Source organism: Corylus avellana, chromosome 9, assembly GCF_965113065.1.
Source record: "Corylus avellana chromosome 9, dhCorAvel1.hap1.2, whole genome shotgun sequence".
Lineage (NCBI taxonomy): Eukaryota > Viridiplantae > Streptophyta > Magnoliopsida > Fagales > Betulaceae > Corylus > Corylus avellana.
The window spans coordinates 21727551-21747043 of NC_142498.1; the positions used below are offsets into that span (position 1 = coordinate 21727551).

The window sequence follows — 19493 nt, forward strand, 5'->3', positions numbered from 1 at the left end:
ATGATAATGAACTCCAATTAGGGTTAGAGATAAATCACAAGTGAATTCAATTGGGGTTGAATACAAACCACAAAGACATACGTATAAATCATTCTCTATCTTCTTCATTAATAACATGGTCTATAAATAGACTACAATTAATAACATGATAACAACTAAAAGATAACATATCAAATATTCAAATAAAGCTAATCCTAAGTAATTGAAATCCTATTTTAACTCAACTATTAATCTAATCTAATCTAATCTAATTCTAATAATTTGTAATTACATTCCAAATCAACCTTATCTTATCCCTATCATCAATTTTGTCCTTTGAGGTAGCAACATCGTTAAATTGAATGGAAGGAAATAGATAGAGTAAACTATTTGAAACTAAGTAAAAGCTAAGGACTTAATATATGAAATTAGAAATTTGGTGGCTAAATTGAAATCGCACCAAAACTTAAAAATTTAATCTGATTTGCCCTTTTAAAATATCTAAAACGAATCAACATTTTTATTTTATTGTAATTGTCCATATAATTAGGAGAAAGTCTAATGAATATGTCCAATAATAATTTGTTTTCAATGATTCGGTCAAAGGTAAACACTAGGTGACCCAAGAACTAGGGGTACGTACTGGACTTGCACATGCACAGCTTAAAATTTAAAATTTCTCCTAAAATTCTAGTTTTGCCTCTCCCACGGGCCTATAGTAGAAATTCAACATATATTATTTATTATACAGCTTACTTGTTAGCAGATTCTGGCTGGCCGGCCTAAACATATATTTTGATTTGGCGATCATTCTGGTCGCCGTTTTACATGATTGTATGGTATCTTTGTGTGGGATAATAGAGTTACAATGGCATTAATTAGCCCATTATATTTACAGAAAATAGGGTTGCTACAGGGTGTACGTGGCAGAGGATAATTCATTGCATCGATCGATGTCCCATGACTCCCATTCTCTTAAAAAGGAAATAATTGTTGCAACGTGGGCTAATGTTTCATATTTATAAGATATCCAAGCTTCACTTATTGACAAGTAAATATCCCACCAAAACTCATCTGCGCTTTATTTGTTAAAGGACAAAGTTTTCTTCCAAATTGGGTTGGAGGAATTTCCTTCAACCTACTCTATAAAAGTGACATGTGTCCATTTTTTTAAACTCATGTGAGATGCACATAGGTTTTTAATAAAATTTATTCCAACTTTGTCCCTACTATTAAAAAAAACATGTGTATCTCACATGTTAAGGGATACATGTCACTTTTATAGAGTAGGTTGAAGGAAACTCCTCCAACCCAGTTTGGAGGAAAACTTTGTCCTTTGTTAAATGTGTTTGTATTGACTAGTACTAATTAACCCACCAAAAGCCATTATCAGTACTTTATTTTTTACATGTGTTTAGGAGTGATGACATTATTGGCATATTATTAGATTTGAAAAATGATAGAATTTATTCATCTTTTAATCATTTTCATAATGAATTGATGAATTCACTATTAAATTTGTGTTTAATGATTGATCTATTAAATTTGTAATTTTAAAGGATGAGATGGGAAAAAAATAAAAAAAATATTAACGTAAATCATTTCTCATTAGATGTTAGAATATTTATAAAATTATAAAATTTTTATTTGTTAGTTTAAATTTTTAAGATAATTAGTGATTTAATATATTTTCTGAATAAATGTCATCCGTAATTTACTTTTTATTTTAATTAAACATTTCACATGTTGGCTCAATCTTAATTATTGAATGAGTTTTAAACCCTCGATTTCCAATTTAGTCTACACATGAAAAAAGGAGTGTTTTTACTCTTAAATCTTAATTTAATATCCCACCTAGACAAAGTAATATTAATTTGGCTAGCCGGATATTCTTTTAGTATATATATATATATATATATATATATATATAGTACTTCTTTTTCTCTATCAACATGGCTAAACTTAAGGAAACTTTAATTCTTTCTTTTAGGGTAATGTATGTTTGGTGTTATTATCTTGCAAATATCTTGCTTTTCAGAGAAAATTTGAGGAAAAGATTTGTACTATCTTTCTAAAACTTCTGACTCCCGGACTAAATCAACGTAAAATCTGACACCATAATAAATGAAGAGAAATGGTGTCCACATATCTATCAACATAACTGCTACATGCGTACGGAATACTTTTTTATCAGGAGTAAATTGCCTTTTAAGCTAAAGATCGAATATTTAGTTAGATGCACTTTAATTAAGAGATAATTACCCAAGTAATTAGTGAGTGATTTCCACGTCTATCGTTGTTGCCATTGACTCATTCCTAGACATTTTAAAATAAATATAAAACACAAAAATATTTAGCTTTTATGAGTAGTAAAAACACTTAGGTTTTTGTACAATTTCGTGCTGGATCAACTTTTTTCTTGTCTAGGAGCAGTAAATGAGTTAAGAGATGGTAGATATACATATATAAATAGATGCACAAGTCCCTGACTCATCATCAGCCAGACATATTGGGGAAGTTGAAAGCAAGAGAGAAGAAGACTCGGTTAAAATATGCCTTCTTCTTCTTCTTCTTCTACCATATTTCTGTTCAGTCTCGTATTACTTGTTCTTTTCTGCAACACCAAGGGTCTCATAAAGTTACCACCAAATGAAACCGTCCCAGCAGTTATAGCATTTGGAGATTCAATCGCTGATACGGGAAACAACAACCATCTAAAAACTGTTGTTAAGTGCAATTTCCCTCCCTATGGGAAGGATTTTCAAGGTGAAGTTCCAACTGGTAGATTCGGCAATGGAAAGGTCATCTCAGACTTAATAGGTATCTCTCTCTCTGTCTCTGCTTTCTATTATGCTCTTGGTCTGGTTTCTTTGTTTCGATTGTGTTGTCTTACTTGCGCTAGAAAAAATAGACCTACGATGTACGTCAAAGTGGAGATGATTTACTTTTAGGCGTAGGAATCTCGTGTATGCACGTCGAGTTTGAGTTCGGTGGAGATATAAATTAAATATAAGTCTATATAATCGATTACAATCTAAGTTATTTAATTTTACTAGCCAGATTCCTTGACTTTTACTTATTAATTTTGTGTAATTCAACAAGATATGCCTTACCTGCATTAAGATTTAAACTGAACATCCGGTTGCATAGCCTGACCGTTAGCTACACCCGGTGGAAAGCCTGCGATATGGCTTTGTGTCACATTCATTGATTATGTCAAAAAGTATCAACTCTAAATATTGAGTCTTGTGTTGAAGTTATGTTCACGGATAAGTTTAAAACTAAATAGTAGTACGATTCTTTAATTTTAACTCATTAATTTTGTATCGTATTTATAAATCCTGTAAAAAAATTGTCTCAATTTATTTAATTAAATTGATCAAATCTTTTCACATTAATCCGCTAATTAATTTTGGTTAGCAACAAAAATTGTCTAAACCTACCCTATAGGCACGTAGGTCATTAATTACTACTGCATGTGCTTGCATGACTGGTGTTGAATAGTTAACGCCCCCGTACGTGCAACGCTTTCTCTCTCTCTCTCTCTCTCTCTCGACAAAGTTTTTTTTTTTTTTTTTTTTTTTTTTTCTAAAATATACGGATAAAGGATAAATATTCAACAAAGAAAATTTTATGAAAAATTATAGTTTACCTTCTTAAAGTTGACATTGTTTTTCAATTCGAATACTAAAGTTTTAATTTTTGCAATCTATCATCACAAAGTTTCAAATTTTTTTTTTCAATTTAACCAATATTATTCTAAAATTTTCATATTGCTCATAATTTTTATATTTTTATTTTTTATGAAAAAAAAAAATTTGGGGGTGCAAAAATGACTAGATGGCCAAAGGGGTGGCTACGACCACACCGAATATATTTTTTTTTAATTTTTTTATAAAAAATAAAAAAGTGAAAATTAGGGACATTATGAGAAGTTTTGGATATAATCGGTAAAATTGCAAAAATTTGAAACTTTTGAGGGTGAATTGTAAAAATTGAAAATTTGATGTTCAAATTACAAATCGCTGTCAACTTTAAAAGGGAAAACTATAATTTTCTCAAAATTTTAAATTTTATGTGATTAAGGTTACGTTTGGTTTCTTCGTAACATGAAAGATTGAAAATAATATTAATAATGAAATATATATCTTGCTTAATTTTTATCAAACTAATCTTTCTTTGCCCAAAAAAAAAAAGAAAAAGTACTGTTTTTTATTTGTATTTTACTTTTTAAATTTCTTTCAAGAATAGTAAAATTATACCCAAAAAAAAAAAAAAAAAAAAAAGAGGCAGTGATGGAATTGACTGATGAGAGAGTCGGTTCGGCCAAGTAGATCAGTAGCAGTGGGTGAGTGAAAATTCTGGTCGATAAATGGCAAGATTAAAAATATTAAAAAAAATATAGGAAACATTTTATTTAATCCTCTTGAAGTTTTACTGTTGCAGTTACTCTTTGAAATTTTGGAAACTCTAAATATAGTGTACTTAAGTTTAAAAAATTTGCAATGCGACCCCTCCTTAAGATTTTTTGTTAAAAAGTTTCCATCAAGCTCAAAGGCAACACTGATTTTTAGCCTCTTGATGAAACTTAAATAGGCTTACTAGCCAAACTCAAACCTTAATTTAGGGTAAAATCTATTTATTGAATTACCAAAAATACTCTAGAAAAACTCACATCTATTGAAGAGACATGTTATACATGGGCCCACAGATCTAATAATGATTTTGAAAATGGCGAGGATGAGAGAAAGGCCGAAGGAGGAAAGCAATCATTTTCCTTTATTGAATTACAAAAACCCCTTTATAACTTTTAAAATTAAACACTAATAACTCCAATAATTGATAAAGAGTAATGCTATATACAACATTTTTATCTCATAACGCTATCCCACAATAATGACATATTAGTCTAAATCAGCTTTTGGATTTTATTTTATTCTTAACAAAAATTGGTTAAAGGATTGACTATGATTGTCATATCATTATTGGTGGATAATTATGTGATAAAAATGTGTTATGTGACATTACTCATGAATAGAACCTAAATAAAACTAGGTAGACCTCTTGCATCACCTTAACTTATGGAAAACTGCAATAAACCACATTTTTATCCCACAATTTTATTCTATGCTAACGTGGCAATTTCAACCAATCATTAAATAGAAGAATTTATAATAAAAAGTGTCCTTATGGAAAGTTTATTTTTCTAATTTGTTTCACCTTTTAGCTGAGGAGTTGGGAATCAAAGACCTCGTGCCGCCATATATGGATCCAAATCTGCAGCCTCAAGACTTACTCACAGGCGTATGCTTTGCTTCAGGTGGCGCAGGATATGATCCCTTGACACCGCAAATAGTGGTACGTAAACACACGCTCCTATCTCTCCCACTTATCTCTCTCTTTTGTATTTAATTTATTATTGAAAAATGAATGAAAAACAGTCGGTCCTATCATTGGCGGATCAAATAGAAATGTTCAAAGAATACATATCAAAGCTTAAAGGAATTGTTGGAGAAGAGAGGACAAACTTCATCTTGGCCAAAAGTCTGTTTATCGTGGTGGCGGGCAGCGACGACATTGCCAATACATATTTTGTCGCTCATGCGCGGGAGTTGCAGTACGATATCCCTACTTACACTGACCTTATGGTCACCAACGCTGCCAAATTCTTGAAGGTAACTTGTCATCTTACCAATTTATTCCCTTGCTTTTCCATATTTCAGTTAGGGAAATTAATCAACTATATTTCAGTTTTTTTTTTTTTTGGAATATATACATTGCTCTCTTAGATCTAGAGGTGCAACTGCATGTTTTTGATTTGGATTGGCTGCAATTTGTTAATCGAATTGCAGTCTATCCTAGTCTTTAATGAGAGAGGGATTCGATTGGGCTATTTTGGCAGCTTAAAACATGTTTGGACATGTAAACCTCATCGAAGTCCTCTCCCAATTAACTATTTGCAGTTCAAGCAGCCTATCACATGAAATTCTGGTCCACATGTCTCCATTATCGTGTACTCGATGACCTTAATCAAACCAATTTGGATCTGGGTATTGACTAGTTTGGTGCGGAATGTCGGAATATATTCTTAGATATTGGAAATGGTTTGGCTCGATTCCCAATTTAGGGATTGTATTGCTTGATCCAGTCGCCCAAACTTTGTACTTATAATACCTTCGGTACGTAAGCCTTAATATTAGAAAGTATTGTAATATTAAAATATAGATGCACCTTATTCTTATTCAGTCGACAAAGAACCTTATATCTGATATATATTGACAATTACAATAGCAATAATACAATACTTATTTCATCAGATAATACATAATTAAAAACTTACAAATTAAATAATATGTATTTTAATGAAACATCTTCTAAATTTCGGAAAAGAGTGAGTTCAAATTTAAATGTAAATTAATATAGAAAATCGAATAAATAAATAAGTTGTTTTATATATATGTTTTGTAGGAAATATATGGGCTAGGGGCTCGTAGGATTGGAGTATTGAGTGCACCGCCAATTGGATGTGTGCCATCACAAAGAACTTTGGCCGGAGGATTACAAAGAGGGTGTGCAGAAAAATACAACGTAGCAGCAAAGTTGTTCAACGTTAAATTGTCTTCGCAACTGAGTTCTCTTACCAAGAACCTGCCCAACAGCAGGATAGTCTACATTGATGTTTACAACCCTCTACTTGATCTCATTCAAAACCCTACAAAATATGGTAAAATATCGCAATTTTTTTCATTTTTAATCATTCATGTTAATTATCAATTTTATTAGAGAAATGTTATATACCATACATTCCTTCCATCTTAATTTATACCACTAGGCATCAGCCTCTTGATCAAAATTTATAATATTTGTTATATATAATACAGGGTTTGAGTTTGTGGATAAGGGGTGCTGTGGGACAGGAGCTATAGAGGTAGCTATACTGTGCAACCCAGCGTCTCCCACCTGCTCAAATGTGGCTAAATATGTGTTCTGGGATAGTTATCATCCCACTGAAGCAGCATACAGGGCCCTCATTAAACCAGTCCTCGAAAAGTATTTGAGTAGCTTCTTATGATCGATCGAGGCACGTTGAATTCGATCTACAACTCTAATCAATTTCAATTGGTCCGTCTTGGTCCTTCCCTCAAGTGCAACGGTGATTTTGGCTTTTCCTTCGTTGGAGTATTTTTGTTTAAGATATATTTGATTCATAGAAATAATTAAAGAAACCCATCTTATATTATGTATGTGTTCAGTACTCCCATGGGATCTGTCAATTCAGAGAATTTTTCTCGAATTGATGATTTTCCCTCCAAAACATATGAATGTAAGATCGATTGTTAAGTTATTTAAGAATTCAGTAAGTGTGGTTCAAATCTCTCATGTTATTTGCATTTCATTGAAAAAATGAAATTTGGGTTCGTATTATACAATTTTTTAGAAGGTGCTTTTTTATACAATTTGTTAATATTTTTAATTTTTGATTAAAAAATAAAATCCCCAGAGAGCATTATCAAACGAACCAAAAGAAGAATATGGTCATCTGCAGACGGATATAATTCCATATAGGCATGCATGCAAACTCCTGATCAACTCTGAAAACCGAACAAAAAGAAGAAAAAAAAGAAAAAAAGAAAAAAAACATGAATCAGTAGAAAATGACTGAAAAAAGGTAGCTTCAACTCGTTAAAGACAAACGACATTGAACTCAGAATTAATTTTCGTTTTGAACGAGAAGAAGAAGAAGTAACAGTCAACAGACACTTGCATGCACTTCACTAATGGTGTTTTGAAAGACTAGAGAGCTCTTAATACATGGGTTTGAGAAGAATCCATGAGGAAGAATATTGGAAGATGATCATGGAAAAACAAGTGCGCGCTTTAATTAAGAAGAATCCAGGTGCGTAGGCCGATGGAGTTTGCATGATGAAAACACGAACTCTTTAAAACCAAAAAAAAAAATATACAATCAAAATACCTTAAATGACTTCAACCAAGTAGAAAATGATATGAATCTATTAATTGTAAGAGGTTATGTATATGGGCCACAAAATCAAACTAATTCGGCCAATTTGAAAACAAAGTATCATTGTTATCTATTTAATTATTTACATAAATACACATAAAAAAATAACCACTAATAATCAAATCAAATTTATGTCCAAAAAGATAACATCAAATCAAATTTATGTCCAGCAGTACTTTGAAGGTTCATAGCTTTTCATCGATCCCTGTCAAGAAGTTGATATTTCAAGACCAAATCCAAGGAGGGAGCGTCCCCCTCCCTCTATATGATCATCGGCGCTGGGCCAGTGGGCCTAATATTGCATGTGAAATTTTAGCAAATTGAGAAAAAGGTCGCAAGCCATTAAGGGCAAGTGGGCAACTACACTCAACTCTTTTTCTTTCCCCCTTAATTCCCCTCCGATCCTAATAGTCATCGAAATGCATGCAGTTTAATTAGGCATTTGGACGAACATGAAGAAGAGATTTGACACGAACGATCGAGCTGGAAATAATTAATTTCATGATCATTTGGCGCCACAAAACTCACAATTGGTAGATGAAATGAATTAAATGCCAACGGTAAATTAATTGGCCGGTTCCGTTTCCGGTTGACTAATTCCAACATTTGGCTAGATATATATAGCTCAATTCATTATGCTAACTTGTTTTTTCCGACAAACCTCACAATTGATGTCCTTGATGGCAAAATGTGATCTGATAACTGCTCTAATATATATATAATAGCTCAACATATATGTGACGTGGGCATATATATATTGAACACGTACATGGGCCAATTTATATAATAATAATAATAATAATAAGACCAATTCAAAAATATTATCCTTAGCAGGTCATCAATTAAATGAGAAGGCTGCAAGTAAAGTTCGTTGTAACTGCCATGGTGGAGTATTGTGAGTGCATTCAAAGGCACTCTAGCTTGTGATTCTTAGTTTCATACAAACTTTTGAAAGAGCTGGCGAGCTAATTAAAGAGAAGACATAACAAACTGTAATATTGAAAACCCTTTCAAGAACTGAAAGATAAAAAGTACCTTTAATTTGCCTTAATTAGACGTGTTTAAGAATAAGATCAACATTCTTTCATCCTTAAACGTGCAATTTTTTATTTTATATTTTTTTTTTTGACATGTCCGCACAAGAGGGGGGATGGGGGATTCGAATTAGTAACCTCCGCTTCATTAGGCGTGGTCCCAGCCGATTGAGCTACTTCTTGGAGACTGCAATTTTTTTTTATTGTGATATAAAAGTGAGAGTAATAATTTCGAGTGTTTGTTAATGATTTTTTTTTTTTGCTAAAAAGTGCAAAAATACCCAAATAAGCAATGTCAAATAATTATTAACATCATTTTATTAAACACCGATGTTTCAGATACATTAAATTCTATATATATACTATTTGAGTATTTAATCTAACTCATAATTTGAAAGAGATATCGACGTACGGTTGGCTGCTAACATCCGGTCCAATTCAGCATATATATATATATATATATAACATAACCTTCGTAAACCAACTTCGTGGGCATAAGGAAATTTACGCACGTGGCATCAAGAGTTATGACAAGTAGGATTGGGCACACATTACACCGCTGTCTCGATGGTCCAAAATCAACTAATAATAGCTAGATTCGTTTGTTGAGGAAGAAAGTTTCCTCCAAAGTGGTACAGATAAATTTTTTTCAATTCACTTTATATATTAAAAAAATTACGAGTGTTTTTTATACGTTAATTCAAAAATTATGTGCTTATTACATATTAAGAGACACTTAACAAAGATTGGGTTGTTAAAGCTTTTTTCTTCTCACTTTGGTTTTCAAACAAGAACATTAATAAACAACTCACAAAACAATTACAATTGCTTTAACTTTTATGAACACTTTGTCAAATAAAAAAAGTGCCCTCCAAAATAAATTATCAAACCAACAAATAGTTTTTAACTTTTTCCACCATCCTGCTGCTTGATGGAAAATCTTTTTTTGGTCATCCCAAGAGTATTTGGGGATGGAAAACCATCTGTTATTTTCATCATCAATCCTAATTCCTAGCCCTCTTTTCATGCGAAAGATGGTTGGGAAGGAAGTTAAATTTACTCATATCCATTCTTCTAAGTTCTAACACTGACTACTTTAAGAGATACCTACTCTTTTCATATAACAGTTAGATATATACATTTTTTATTTCGTGCAATAAATGATATATATAATCTTGTGTGCTATAAAATGGCCATAAGGAAACATTGAAGAACAAGAAGTAGTATCATTTCCTCCTCTTCTTTTGCTTGGATTCAAACTTTGAAGAATCCCAAAAATTGCAATCCAGGGCAATGTATCTCTTAAACATGAAAGGAGTATCTATATCAACCTGCACATTCTTCTTTATTTTTTCTGCTTTTGCTGTTTTTTGCACAATTGAAGCTGTCATTAAGATACCAGGCAATGAAACAATACCGGCGGTTCTTATGTTTGGTGATTCTATTGTCGATACGGGCAACAACAACAATATCAAATCAATAGTAAAGAGCAACTTTCCTCCATATGGGAGGGAGTTTAAGGGAGGAGTATCAACAGGAAGATTTTCCAATGGAAAGGTTCCCTCGGACTTCTTAGGTTTGAAATCTCTCTCTCTCTCTCTCTCTCTCTCTCTTTCTCATGGCATTCATAGTGAACGTGATGAAAGCCCAACTAAGAAATTTGGGGAGAAGAATGAAAGGACGGGATAAGATTCTATTTATTTTAAGTAATGTCGTCAAGATTTTGTTTTGTTTCATTTAACCGTGTACATGATACCACGTGGTGGACCACTTTATTTTAAAATTTTAAATAATGTGGCATCATATATACGTTAGATGAATAAAATAAAATCTTAAACTATAAATTGCTCTTCTCCCCATTTTACTTGAAATAGAAAAAATCTTTGTCCTAAACTCACAATAAAAACCATGGAAAACTATATTATAAATGACAAAGAGTAATGTTAAATATCATCAATCCCTATATCTCTTTTCTATTTTTTTTTTAAATTAATGTGACTTTTAAAATCATTACTTAATCAAAATTCAATCATAATTTTAAAGTTAAATTAACTTTAAAGAAATACAAAAGAGACACAAAGAAGATGGCTATCGTTACTCTATAACAAATTAATGCTACTTAATAATATTCCAATATATAAATTAAGGGCCACTGTCGTTGGAAGTTATACATAATAAAAATATGACCAAATACATGCAACGTGGCAGGATGTGCATGGTAGTAAGTGAGAACAATAATCAAGAATTTATAGAGATGTGGACATCTCATTGAGTACTCTAGAACAAGGCTAGTTTATTGGCGAATATATTTTTGTCTTTTTTCTTTAAGCAAATGTCATATTACGTACATATCTTTTCCATGCTACATCTATTTTACCTTTCTATTTCAACTGCTTTCTTTTGAATTCCTGGTTTGGATTTGTGCAAATAATGCAATATCTGTTGAACCATAGTCAAAGTAGTCAATAGAATGTTGTCCCAAACGTCCAACTCAAGATATATTAATTACCACAATTTTATTTTATTTTATTTTGTTAGATTTAGAGCTTGAGATTGTTTTGGGAATTAGAGATTTTGCTTATAAAATGAGATTGAAACTTTTCAAAAAAAAAAAAAAAAAACTCATTTTTAAACTTATTTTAAATTTAAATTGGAGTGTTGGGCTTGTTTAGAACAAAAAAAGTTCAAAAAAAAAAAAAAAAGTTGAAATAATCTCAAACAGGCTCTTACAATTTAGAAAAATATTTAAAATACTATAACTTTTATTATATATCTATTATGAATTTGATGTAATAGTTTATATGAATGTGTCACGTAACAATCGTATAGATCAGTTTATAGTTGATAAGAAACTTATAATAAAAAAGGAAGTATTTTATAGCAATTATTTACAATGTAATGCTAAGAATGTTTTATTGAATTATTGAACCGGCCGGCTTCAATTAATGTTTTAGCTGCAGATGTTTTATTTACAATTTTTGACCGACCGGCTTTAATTTCTTTAACTGCACACTGAGGTCAAATTCAGGATTCTCCGAACAAAAAAAAAAAAAAAAACAGAAATATTTTTCCTTCTTAATTTCATTCTTTAGGCCCCTCTTTCATTCTTTGGGCATCTGTCAATAATTAAGAGCAATTACTAATGGCCGGGGCTTTCATGGGCCTCTAACCCATCACTGGTTGGGCCTATTTCAAACATGAACTGTCAAGTATAAAACTGCATAATTATAATTATAATTTAAGAATAATTTTGTAATTTCATATTGTTTAAAGGAGTATAATGGAAGGGGTGAAATTGTAAATTTTTAAAATTTCGATATACTAAATTGTGAGTTTTTGAATTTTAGAGGGAAGATTATAAAAGCGATAAAAGTGGAGAAGGATTAAGTGAAGTTTTCTCTTAAAAATATATGTGACTTTATTAAATTAAGTCTTTCAACTAAGTTTAGAGAAAAAATTTGTTCTTGTTTAAGTAGTTCGGTCTATATTAAAACAAATTCTTTTTTTTTCTTTCTTTTTTTTTTTAAGTGGAAGAATTCGGAATTAAGGAGTTCCTACCAGCATACAGGGATCCAACTTTGCAGCCTAAAGATCTCCTAACAGGTGTAAGCTTTGCTTCAGGTGGCACAGGATATGATCCTTTGACATCAGAATTGGTGGTATGTGCATCTTACACTATTTTCTTGTTCATAATTTATTTCTCTAGTAATTTTTGAATTATTTTATTTTTCAGTCAGTCATACCACTATCCGAGGAGATACAAGACTTCAAGAAATATATAGAAAAGCTAAAAGGAATGGCTGGAGAAGAGGGAACAAACTTCATCTTAGCCAAATGTGTAACTTTTTTGGTAGCGAGCAGCAATGATATTGCCAATTCCTATTTCCTTACTGGAATTAGGAGATTGCACTATGATGTTCCTTCTTACACCGATCTTTTGGTCAATGCGGCTTCTAATTTTGTCAAGGTAATTGTTTTTGTTTTTTCATTGGTGAGTCATTTAAGGAGTGGCAACATAGTCATTCCAATCGAACATTCGAGGGTGGTCCAAGAGATCTATGTGGTCTCCACCATCCTTGATGGACTCGGACGTCTGTTGGTTGGCGCCACCTCCCACATAGAGATTGGGGGTAGCGCCGACCACCGAATTTAATAATTTGTGAAGATTTGTTATATTAGTTGACATGGCAGTGTCAAGCACTATCATGTCATTGCATGAATACTTGTACCTAAAATGCACGTACGAATCTTATAGATAAAACTACATGGTATATTGCATAATTCTTTGGTAGTATTTTATATATAATATACAGTTGATATATCTAGTACGTAGCTTGTGATTTTGCTCATCAAAATGTAAAGGAATTATATGGATTGGGAGTGCGAAGGATTGGAGTTTTCGGCGCACCACCACTTGGATGTTTGCCGGCGCTTAAAAGTGTGAATGGGGATTCAGGAAAAGGGTGTGTAGATGACCCCAATGAAGCTGCAAAATTGTTCAATGCTAAACTGTCTGGAGAGCTAGGTTACCTTAACAACAATCTGCCTCATGCAAGGGTGATCTATATTGATATCTACGACCCTCTACTTGATATTATCCAAAATCCCAAGAAACATGGTAGTATATCTTTCTTTTTTATATTTTCAAATTTAAAATTTTTAAAGATTTTAAATTAACTTTTCTATAAATTTTGGATTTCTAATCATTTCTATATTGTAATTCTAGGCCTTGAGATTGCAAATAAAGGGTGTTGTGGAACAGGAACTGTTGAGGTATCTGTACTATGTAACCAACTGGACCCGCACACCTGTGCAGATGACTCCAAGTATGTTTTTTTCGACAGTTATCATCCTACAGAAGCAACATACAAGATAATTGTCAATCAGCTCCTCAAAAAATATATCAACAGCTTCCTTTGATCAGATTGTTGGTTTTCCTCCAGTCAATAATAATTTTACCAATCAGAGAATATTTATTATTTCTGTTGAATTCATAGAGATTGTCCCAAATAAATGGGATTAGGATTGAGATATGGGAGTGTCAATTACTTGAAGGTTGAAGCAGATTGCACCTGTTTTATGTACCTCATCCAATGACAATTTTGGAAATTGGAGAGGCGTATTACTGTTGTTGTATAAGAGGACAACGAGAAATAATCCAAATAATTCATGTCTCCAAACTTTGAGTTCTAAATTGATAAATTCTTTCTTTTATGATCATGGAAAGAGGTTTTTAGAATTTTTATTGATTGAATTGTTAGAAATTCAGACAAGAAACGTACAAGGCCCCCAAAAGGTACTATGAGCAGCCGTACTCAGGTACCGTGCCTCATTAGAAATGTAGAAATACATGATGGGAAAATAATATGAAAGAGAAGGAAGAGAGTGAAAGTAGAAAAAAGAAACCGATCAAGCTTAAAACTACATCTTGTATTAAGCATATGATAAAATACTATATATGCATGTGACAATTAGGTGATGAAAGTCCAATTAAGAGATTTGGCGGTGACAGTATTTAATTAATCCTCTCCATTTCAATTGGAAATTATTAGGAATAATTTATTTGACTGTTATGGCTATGAATTGGCTTTGATAGTTTGTTTAGGGGTTAAGTTGGTGTTGTAGGTTGCTTTGTGGGGGACTTTGTATTAATTATTTTGTGTGGTTATAAAAATTTTCATTCATTAAAAAAAAAAAACCCTACTATAGAAGGAAAATCTGTTATTGGACATCCCAGAATACTTGGGGCAAGAGAAACCATCTTTCCTTGACAAAGAAGGTCTAGAAGGAAGGTAAATTTAACCTGTTCTTTTCATATTACAGCTCTATATATATATTTTATTTCGTGCAACAAATGAAATTAACAGTTGGATTTATAATCTTCACTAAAAAAACCGTAGAAGTTAGAAGGAAACTTTGAACACCAAGAACAAGTATCATTTCCTCCTCTTCTTTAGCTTGATCCAAACTTGGTAGTGCAATCTATCGCTTAAACATGAGAGAAGTATCTTTATCAACCCCATTATTGTTTATTTCTTATGCTTTTGTTGTATTCTGCACCACTGAAGCTATCATTAAAATATTGGGCAACAAAATAATATCAGTAATTCTTATGTTTGGCGATTCCCTTGTTGATACCGGCAACAACAACAATATCAAATCAATAATAAAGAGCAATTTTCTCCCATATGGGAGATAGTTTAAGGAATGAATACCAACTGGAAGATTTTCCAATGGAAAGGTTCCATCGGACATCTTAGGTTTGTAAGAAAAATCTATTTATCTCACGCCTGACATTCATGGTCTTGACATCAATTATAGTTGATTTGTTTGGTTAATACTACAATATCTATTGTTTGAGTCTTCACTCAATTTTATTCTAGATCTTGTATTTGAGATATTTTACCTAGCAAAGATGAGTCACGATGTGGCTTTTCCCTAAAGGGATTTCATGTATGAAAAAAAAAAAAGCAAGCAAGCAAGCTAATCTAATTCATGTGACAATTACGTGTTGAAAGCCCAATTGAGAAAGTTGGCAAGAAGAATAGAATCACAATGAAACCATAGAAAAACTAGCCATATGGAGTAAAACTATTTAATAGACTATTATACAATTTGATGATGTGGTAGTTTAACTCATTCCTTGAAGAAGCACATGTAAAATGAAAATTCGATTTTCACAGCCACTTCGTCTTAATTATATGACAATCATATAGCAGTCTATTAAATAATCTTATTCTTTTATTTTTATGAATCTCTCATATTCCATTATATAAAGGGCCACATGTCCTTAGAGGAAAAGTATAAAAAGAAAAAGAAATATATATATATATATATATATATATATATATATATATATATATAATTCTAGATTTGAATTCTTGTTTTTCCCGAAAAAAAAAAATCACAATTGTGCGGCTTGGTGTGGTACTGGCTGCTAGCTGAGCTCTGGGCCTTTGGCCAACCACACTGAAGGCTTTATGTAGAAGATTAAGATTGGTTTGGACCGACAATTACATAAGCCCATTGAATGTTGGACGATTACAAACATGAACGGTCAGATACAGAAATTCATATTGGGTCCAAAAAACAGGAAAAGAGAAACAAAAAATAAAACATGCAATTACAGCAAAGTCAATAATTCCATTGATACTCACAAAATAATAATAATAATAATAATTCCATTGATAATCAAGTTTATAATTCCCAAATTGGTCACAATGGTCCTTAAGACCAGACTGAGCAGTTCTTTCTATTCCACCCTTTTAAAATAGTTCAGTTTGTAATTTTTTTATTTTATTTTTTTCAGTGAAAGAATTGGGAACTAAGGAGCTCCTTCCATCATATAGGGATCCAAATTTACAGCCTAAAGATCTACCAACGGGTGTAAGCTTTGCTTCAGGTGGCTTAGGATATGATTGACACCAAAAATATTGGTATATATAGGTGCATTTTAGGATTTTTTTTTTTTTTTTTTTCTCTGGCCATTTTTTGTATGATTTTTTTTTTTCTTTTCCCTTTATATTGACATTTTAATTTTTTTCAGTCAGCCATACCACTATCCAAGCAACTACTAGACCTCAAGCAATACATAGGGAAGCTAAAAGAATTGGTGGGAGAAGAGAGAACAAACTTCACTTTAGCCAAAGGTGTAACTTTTGTGGTAGCGAGTAGCAATGACATTGGCACCAACTATTTCGTTACTGGACTTAGGAGATGGGATTATGATATTCCTTCTTACACTGATTTTTTGGTCAAGTCGGCTTCTAATTTCGTCAAGGTAACTTCTTTTATCTATTCCTTGTTTATGCTCAAGTTCATACAAGCTTCTACGTGGCGGTGAGACATAGAATTTTTATATGACTCACAAGTTCAATATGAAACCAATACAAAATTGGCAGATTTAGGGTTAAGGAGCCTAACTCATTTGATTAATTAAATTGGTCGTGTTATAGTTGACCCACATAGTCTTATGCTCATGCTACTACATGACCAAACCCAACACATGAATACAAATTGCCACCCCTAATTCTATGCCTTGGAACACCACTTGAAAATTAACAATTGGAAAAACTACATTTACACGCCCGGACTACTAACAAATTTATAATGTCTCCCCTAACATGACCAAACCCAACACACGAATACAAATTGCCACCCCTAATTCTATGCCTTGGAACATCACTTAAAAATTAACAATTGGAAAAACTACATTTACACGCCCTGGCTACTAACAAATTTATAATGTCTCCCCTAATATTTCAAGTTTTGCAAGGTTATTCTAATTTACCATTGGGGTTGCAATATCCAATTTTGAGACCCAAAATGAATGATAAAAATATCATTGATAACAATATATATATATATATTCTGTTTGTTCTAAATTTTTTATTAGGGTTATTTTAGTTATTTGACATTGCAACCCAATGGTAGATTAAGAGGGACATTACAAAAATTGAAAGATTGAAAAAGACATTACAAATTTAATGATAATTAGAGGGTGTAAAATAATTTTCCTCAACTATTCAAACACACTTATAGATAAAAAGCACATGGTATATTACTTCTTTCAATAGGTGATGCATGATCAAGTTCATATAAGCTTCTAGGTTGGAAAACCCACATTTATCTTCCTTTCCTTTGACTATCAATAAATTTGTAAAATCACCCTAATTTTTCAAGTTTTGCAATGTTCTTCCAATTTACTATTGAAGTTGTAATGTCCCATTCGACGACCTATAAATGATAAAAAAAAAAAAAAAAATCTAGAAAAAAAAGTAAAATATTAAAAAAATAAAAAATAAAAAAATCAAGGCTATTTTCTTCATTTTGGGCGTAGAAGAAGAATATTGTAAAAATTGAAAGATTGTGAAGATATTGCAAATTATTAGTAATTAGAGGGAGTAAATGTAGTTTTCCTGACAATCCAAACACATTGATACATCAAAATCACATGGTATATATATATATATATTATTTAAATTCTTTGATGGTAAAATATAATATATTAATGGACGTGGGTATATCTAGTAGCTTATGGTTTTGCTCCTCATTGTGTTAAGGAATTATATGGGTTGGGAGTACGAAGAATTAGTGTTTTCAGCGCACCACCACTTGGATGTGTGCCAGCAGTGCGAACTTTGGTTGGGGGCTTAAGAAAAGGATGCGTCTATGAGCCAAACGAAGCAGCAAAATCATTCAATGCTAAATTGTCTGCAGAGCTGGGTAACCGTAACAACACTGTGCCTCACTCAAGGGTGGTCTATATTGATGTCTACAACCCTTTACTCCACCTTATAGAAAATCCCAAAAAATATGGTAATATATATATATATATATATATATTTCTCCTTTGTATTTTCAAAAGTTTTATTACAATTTACATCAATATTTTTTAAAAAAAGATTTATAATTTTTCAATAATTCATATATTGTAATTCAGGCTTGGAGATTGCAGATAAAGGGTGCTGTGGTACGGGGACCGTGGAAGTAGTTTTGCTATGTAACCAATGGTCATTAATTGGACACCAGTACAGATGACTCTAAGTACGTTTTTTTTTTTGACAGTTATCATCCTACAGAAAAAGCATACAAGATACTTGCCAATCAGCTCCTCGGAAAATATGTACGTCAACAACAGCTTCCTTTGAGATTGTTTTGTTTTCCTCGAATTTGTTACTTTTCCCTTTTTCAAATTGAAAATTATTTGTATCAAATAATTATTTCAGATTATATATTCCATAGAACTTGACAAAAATAAATGAGATAAGGGTTGAGTTGGGATAATTTTTTTTTTGTCATATCCAAACCGTTCCCAAAGCTAATGTGGACCTAGTCCTCCATAATATTTCATGCATAGGAATGGATATAATTACTTTATCCAATAACAATTTTGGAAATTGTGAATATCTCCAAGCGCCAAAGTGATTTTTCCTTTTAGTGAATGTGGATTATTGTATTGATATGTAGATCAAAGTTTGAATTATCGATGGATCATTGGTGTGGGAGTATGGAGATGATTAAGGGATTCTTTTATCAATTGAATTTGTGAAAAAATAAAAAGGTACCTTAACACTTGGAAGAGGAAAATAATTTCCTAAGGGAAGGGGATAGATTGTTTTTTAATTAAACAAGTTATACTCTTCAATTCTAACTTACTAATTTTATATTCGAAATATCGAGTCGGGTAAAAAATGACTTGCCCTACTCGAATTAACATCACATGCAATAATTAAGCAGCCACGATCACGGTCCCACGGCCTGGTGGCCAATTGCTTCTGCCAATATTCTGGATGGAAATTTTGAGCTGTCTTCCGTCTTGATATGAACCAGTCACAGCATTCCGTTCGTGGGTCAAGTCAATCAACATCGATATTCGACGCAATGGGCTAGCTTAATTGCCCAAGTCAATCAAATTTTACGAGCCTGAGTCGCAACAAAGTAAGCAGAAAACAGCA

General features: G+C 32.0%; 2 protein-coding genes and 1 pseudogene across 2 annotated transcripts; all 3 read left to right on the forward strand.

Moving 5' to 3' along the window:
- The first annotated feature begins 2460 nt into the window (after window positions 1–2460).
- LOC132189197 (GDSL esterase/lipase EXL3) lies at window positions 2461–7359 on the forward strand. Its single transcript, XM_059603799.2, has 5 exons — window positions 2461–2799; window positions 5207–5337; window positions 5421–5654; window positions 6448–6703; window positions 6861–7359. The coding sequence occupies exons 1-5, from the start codon at window positions 2532–2534 to the stop codon at window positions 7049–7051; spliced, it is 1080 nt and encodes a 359-aa protein (XP_059459782.1). The 5' UTR covers window positions 2461–2531; the 3' UTR covers window positions 7052–7359.
- Window positions 7360–10329: 2970 nt separating this feature from the next.
- LOC132191059 (GDSL esterase/lipase EXL3-like) lies at window positions 10330–13956 on the forward strand. Its single transcript, XM_059606078.2, has 5 exons — window positions 10330–10612; window positions 12565–12695; window positions 12770–13003; window positions 13399–13654; window positions 13763–13956. Exons 1-5 carry the CDS (start codon window positions 10330–10332, stop codon window positions 13954–13956), a joined length of 1098 nt encoding a protein of 365 aa, XP_059462061.2.
- A 1066-nt stretch (window positions 13957–15022) lies between these two features.
- On the forward strand, window positions 15023–19017 carry LOC132191060 (GDSL esterase/lipase EXL3-like; annotated as a pseudogene).
- The last annotated feature ends 476 nt before the right edge of the window (window positions 19018–19493 follow it).

Excerpts from the sequence above, each read along its gene's own strand:
- LOC132189197 (XM_059603799.2), top strand. The coding sequence starts at position 2,532 with ATGCCTTCTTCTTCTTCTTCTTCTACCATATTTCTGTTCAGTCTCGTA. Across the intron at positions 2,800-5,206 it reads GGTCATCTCAGACTTAATAG|CTGAGGAGTTGGGAATCAAA; the intron begins GTATCTCTCTCT and ends TTCACCTTTTAG. Across the intron at positions 5,338-5,420 it reads CCTTGACACCGCAAATAGTG|TCGGTCCTATCATTGGCGGA; the intron begins GTACGTAAACAC and ends AATGAAAAACAG.
- LOC132191059 (XM_059606078.2), top strand. The coding sequence starts at position 10,330 with ATGTATCTCTTAAACATGAAAGGAGTATCTATATCAACCTGCACATTC. Across the intron at positions 12,696-12,769 it reads CTTTGACATCAGAATTGGTG|TCAGTCATACCACTATCCGA; the intron begins GTATGTGCATCT and ends TTTATTTTTCAG. Across the intron at positions 13,004-13,398 it reads CGGCTTCTAATTTTGTCAAG|GAATTATATGGATTGGGAGT; the intron begins GTAATTGTTTTT and ends CAAAATGTAAAG.